The sequence below is a fragment of the Colletotrichum navitas genome, assembly GCF_030913465.1.
Source record: "Colletotrichum navitas strain CBS 125086 chromosome Unknown LY79scaffold_534, whole genome shotgun sequence".
Lineage (NCBI taxonomy): Eukaryota > Fungi > Ascomycota > Sordariomycetes > Glomerellales > Glomerellaceae > Colletotrichum > Colletotrichum navitas.
Genome location: NW_026851080.1, coordinates 1 through 5,679, shown reverse-complemented (window position 1 = coordinate 5,679; position 5,679 = coordinate 1). Strand labels below are relative to the sequence as shown.

Here is a 5,679-nt window from a genome sequence, read left to right as displayed (position 1 = left end):
TAGGATAATAACTCTATTACCTATAATATTAACAGTAATATACTTTACTAGCGTATATATAATAAGACTAAAGAGGGTATATAGGCTACTACTACTATTTACCTTAGAATATCCTTGTTTTATATTAAGTTATATAGTTAGAAGTAACTTAGAATACTTAATAACTATATATACAATAATATATATAAGTGTAATAATAATTAGCTTAAGGAATTAAGTATAAGCCTAGCTAATATAGCTAATATTTACTTTATAGATGTAGTTTAGCTCCTAGAGAACATAGAAATTAAGTAAGAATATAGTTATTCCCTTAAATTATAACTAATATATAATAATAATTAATAAATAGCAAAGGATTACCTATAGGAATAAGAATAAGGTAAATAACTTTATATATATAGTAAACAAGAAAAAAGTATTTAGAGGATTATAGATAAAACTAAGTAGTTATAATAATTCTATTACTTATAGGTTAGTTTATTTTACTTATAAATTATTTATATTTTAAGATAAAAAGTAATTTATATATAGGTAATTATTATACTATAGAATACTTATTCTATAGAGGATTTACCCTAGAATATATAGGATATTAACTAGCCACTAGCTAGCTAATGCCCTAGGAATATTAGGAACATTAGCAGAGGAATTCTCTAGGAATTCTCTAGGAATTCTCCAAGAATTCTCCAGGAATTCTCCAGGAATTCTCTAGGAATTCTCTAGGAATTCTCTAGGAATTCTTAGAGAATTATTTAGCCGTTTATACTTAGAAATTACTACTATTTATAGATAAAATCCTCTGCCTATTTAGAAAAAAGAGAGGCATTAAATTTATAATTAATATACCTATACTAAAGTGTAATAAGCTTACTAAGGAAATAAGAAAGTATAATAATATAAGAGAACTAAAGAAGCCTACTACTATATATAAGAAGTTAGTAGTAATTACTACCCTAGAGGAGATTAATAACTATATAAAGAAAATAACTAAGCTATTTAGTTATAAACCTACTAATAAGTAAGTCCTTAAATAAATCTAAGCCTATAAGGTAAATACTAAAGCTACTACTACTAAAGAAGCTAATAACACTAATAACTAGGTGTATAAACCCTATACCCTTATAAAGTAAAAAGGCTATAGCTTAAAGCTAGCTATTTCTACCTATAAGGAGGCCTTCTACTACCTAAAGGACACTTTTTATAAAAGTAGTAATAAATAGCTTTATAAGAAGACTATAGCTTAGGTTAAAGCTTTTTACACCTAGTAATAAGGTAGCTCTATAGTGTTATAGTAATTATTACTTACCTTAGATATATACTTTTACTATAAAATTACTACCCTAATAGACACTGTCTTAGCTAAGTATAAAAAAAGTAAGCTATATATAAGTAATATTCCTAGCTATACTATACTTATTAGCTTTACTTTCCTTTATTAACCTAGCTAATCTAATTTAAAGGTTATAAGTATACTTTTTTTAATCTAATGTCTTAATAAGATCTTTATCTTAGAGATTTATTACTTTAACTAGCTAAGAAAGCAGCTATATACTATTACTAAGCTTAAAGAAAATATTACTAAGCTAGCTAATATAGTTAATAGCTATAAAGGTAATATTAATAAATATAACGCTAAGGCTAATATAGCTACTAAACTTACTAAGGATATTATAAAAAAGACTAATACCCTTAATATAGATATTAATAATATTATAAAGAACCTTTATAAAAAGGCTAATAAAGTATATAAGCAAGAGAAGTACCTTAAAGAACTTAAGGAGTAAGTAGACTAAATAAACACTAAAGTTATACTCTTTAATAAGAAGTCTAATAACCTTAATATACTAACTACTTTTAAGGGTAGCCTATTTAAGGAGTTAATAAATAAAGTTAACTAAATAGCTACTAAGCTTAATAAATAAAAGGCTATAGTTAACCTTTAGGTCCTAGCTACTTAGCCTAAGGTTACTACCTTAATAACCTAGGGCAGCTAAGCTAATAAACACTACTATAACACTAATAATAATAACTTAGCCTAGGCACTACTAAAGGCTAAATAATCTTAATAAAACTTTAGAGATAATAAATAATAAGGTTATTATATAAGAAAAAAAGTAATTCTTATACTTTATATTTATATATACTACTATTTAGTATATCTTCTTAGTAAAAGAGGATAAAGTCTTTTAGAGAGAAAGCACTTGTTATAGGACAAGTGCCTTATATAGTAAATAAATAGGTAGGACATAGGATTACCTTGTTAATATATATCTAGGTATATACCTAGGGGTATATATCCTATTACCTATTTCCTCTTATTAGGAAGGGTAACTTTAATAAATAACCTATACTTATACCTAGCTCTTGTCTTATGTTATTTATTTAGCTCTTTGTTATTACTTGCCTTGTTTTACTACTTTACTATTATACTTTACCTTTACACTATATTACTTTATAGCGCCTATTATAGCCTTGCTCCTCCTATTAGATCTATAATAGCTAGTAGAAAGGCTATATTAAGATAAGTATAAAAGCTATATAATAATAGATTTTATATAGTTATACTATACTAATAATATTTATTTTTTATTTTTACTACTATATACTTTTTATATTTTTTAGCTACTTAACTAGTTAGCTTTTAGCCTTATTAAGGTAGTATATTAAAAAAAGCTTAAATATCTTAGTTAGTAAATTAATTTTACTATTATAAGTAAAAAGAACTTCTTTTTTTATTATTAAAAGGCTTATTTAGCTAGTCTAATTATTAGTAATATTAAAAGTAGCTAAAAATACACTAGGTTATAGCCTATTAGTACTATAAAGCTACTTATAAATAAGCTACTAGTCTAAAAAGTAATATTATTAATAATAATACTATTAATATTACTTAAAGTAGCTACTAAAGATACTTATATAGCCTAGGATACCTATAATATAAAAGGCTAAGTATTAGCCTTATTTATAGTAAAGTAGTCTATACTAAAGAAAATAAAAGACCTTAAAGACTAACTATAGCTCTTTAGCTAGCTAAAATAAAGTATTACTATATAATACTAACTATTTAAAAAAGTTAAAAAAGGCTTTTAAGAATAGTCTTATATACTAGCTACTACTTAGTAAAAAATTAGCCTTTTAAAAGCCTAAGTTACTAATAGTATACCTAAGAAACAAAAGGCTATTTATATAGATCTTAATATAAAGTTTATAATAATTAAAGAAGTATAGTAATTATAATAGGAGGCTAGTAAAGTTAAAAGTAATATAGATAAATCTAGTGTATCTAAATTACCTAGTAAGGCTAAAAGCTATATTATTGTGGCATTAAGAGGTTATTAATAGTTAATTAAATAAAGTAGTGTTAGTTGTAATGGCTTCATTTTTGGTATGCTAAAATGTGGGGGGTGCCGAAAAGTGGGTGGGTTGACTTATGTCGTCTATCACAGATCCCGGAACTTAACCGGTCATTTGCTGCCGTCTTCGGTAGGAGTTACAGGCGGCGATTCGTCCCATCTTTGCGCCCCCTCGGGTATCCGCACGACCGCGCTGCTTGTCCAAATATGTTTCCCGTGATCCATGTCAATACCGGCGATGAGCCCTCCCTTGATGCTGACGGTCTGCTTTGGAGTCCCATTTTTGTCGTGTGCGCGGTGGAAGACACGACTCCCGCACACGCGGCAGAAATAACAGTCCATATGTCCGCCCCCTTTGGTCGGTCTCGTCCACAACTGCAGTTTCGACTTGAGGTCCTCGTCAAGAGGAAACAGGCCGTCGGCGGGGAATATAGCGGACGTGCCGAAGGCGGATGCGGATTGCTTGCGGCATTGGGAGCAGTGGCAACAGTAGAGATCGAGAGGCTTCGGTATTGGCGTCTCGAAGGCGACAGTTCCGCACTGACACTCAACCTTCATATTGGATGAGGGTGATGAGTACTCCAGTCAGAGTATGAAAATGGTTACAGCAATCAGGGGCTTTGCCGCTCAGGCTTTGGGATGCTCTGAAACGAGGCCTATGGAACTCGGTACTATCAAGCGGTGACGAGAACAGGGTAGCAAAATCGGAGAAATCGTGCTTCCGGCTGCTTGCGACCACTTGCAGCACAACACAGCACACGATTGACAAGGAAAGGGCGCCATCAACCAGTGCAGATCCAGATAAGTCTCTCATGTGATTGGTTGGACCACGACGGAACATGTCGTGGAAACAATATGGAAAGCGGCCGATGCATGTAGGCTGTAACGCAATCATGAACCGATAAACAACGGCTCGCGTACAAAGAAGCCATCATATTTGGCTTTAATAAATATAAATTCATAATGTCTACCTATTCCCGCTTCTTGTGACATGATGATGACGCCGCAAAGAGGTTGATGGAAACTGAGATGGGTGAGCAGATAATAAACCCTGCCGTCTACTATTACGGCACAACCCCTGAAAAGTTCCTTATTCCCGCGATCATCTCATTTTCCCCCTTGGCATTAACCCGGGCGCGTCACCCGACAAGGTGTGGATTTAGCCTGTTATCCCGAGTGCAACTTGGCCAACTATTTTCCATGATATAGCAACCTTTCTCCAGTTCCCGGAAGATTCACCCTTTGTCTACATGGTGCCGGCACGGCAAATTTCACCGCTCCACGAACGCATTTTCACTGTCCTGTAATCCAAATGCTCAAATGTGGTTCGTTCTGCGGACGGAGAAGAGGTCGTCTGAGTATGGTACTTGATCCTGGCGGTTCATCTGGGCTGTTCCGCTCCCCCCGCCACCCGAACCTCCTTTTGACCGTATCTTCCGTTCCACATTGAGCATCGCCAAGGGTCAGGCGCAAAAGAGGCTAAATACAACCTGTCTTTTCTTCTTTGGGTATTTCACTTAGATTAAATGTCTGGCCGCTTTTGACCCCATGCAGGTAGCTTGCACCCCTGCTGCCCTCCTTCACTGCCGGACGAGCAACGTGATTCTCCAGGCCTCTGGAACCAGAGAAGTGCGTCCGAAACGATCATATCAGGCCCTGTTGATAAACGGCCCCACAAAGGAGGTTTCCCATCAATTGGATTCTTCAGAACGATGAGATTGAAGTGGTTCATTGCGGGCTGGCCGTCATCTGGAAGGCTCTCGTCCAGCAAACATATATAGACAACGCCCACCCGTGACCATTGTCGGGTTTCCAGAAGACTTGGCAAGCACCACCAACTCTCTGTCTCTCTGTTCGAACGTTTAACGAGCGTCCATCATGCTCCTCGACACCGTCATCACCAGCCTGCTGCTGGCCGCCAGCGTTGTGGCCGTGCCCATCGAGAACCCCTTCGAGCTTATCAAGCGCGCCCCCAGTGCCGGCGTCGTCATCCAAAAGTGCTCCAAGCCCGGCGTCTTCGCTCTCGCCTACGACGACGGCCCCGGCCAATACCACTCGCAGCTCGTCGATATCCTGAATAACGGTGGCGCCAAGGCCACATTCTTCTTGACCGGCAAGCTATACGGCTGCATTTACAACCAGCGCGCGGCCGTGAAGAAGGCCTTCGACTCGGGCCACCAGATCGCCTCGCACACCTGGACCCATCCCCAGAACTTTGGCAGCCTGAGCTCGTCCCAGCTCACGACCGAGATGAGAAACCTCGAGCAGGCCTTCGTCAACATCATTGGCAAGAAGCCTGCCTACATGCGACCGCCGTACCTCGCCA

The 5,679-nt window shown here is 36.1% G+C and overlaps 2 protein-coding genes across 2 annotated transcripts; one reads left to right on the top strand and one right to left on the bottom strand.

Annotated features, from left to right (window-relative positions):
* Positions 1-3,369: 3,369 nt before the first annotated feature.
* LY79DRAFT_574363 (glutathione-dependent formaldehyde-activating enzyme) lies at positions 3,370-4,221 on the bottom strand. Its single transcript, XM_060559584.1, has one exon. It carries the CDS (start codon positions 3,909-3,911, stop codon positions 3,465-3,467), a length of 447 nt encoding a protein of 148 aa, XP_060406595.1. The 5' UTR covers positions 3,912-4,221; the 3' UTR covers positions 3,370-3,464.
* Positions 4,222-5,231: 1,010 nt separating this feature from the next.
* Positions 5,232-5,561, top strand: LY79DRAFT_493096 (uncharacterized protein; the record flags this gene model as incomplete). The annotated part of the gene is made up of 1 exon (XM_060553329.1): positions 5,232-5,561. A coding segment is annotated over one exon (330 nt), but the record flags the coding sequence as incomplete, so codon positions are not given.
* Between the last annotated feature and the right edge of the window lie 118 nt (positions 5,562-5,679).

What these genes read in the sequence shown, in the direction of transcription:
- LY79DRAFT_574363 (XM_060559584.1), bottom strand. Translation starts at nt 3,911, where the DNA reads ATGAAGGTTGAGTGTCAGTGCGGAACTGTCGCCTTCGAGACGCCAATA.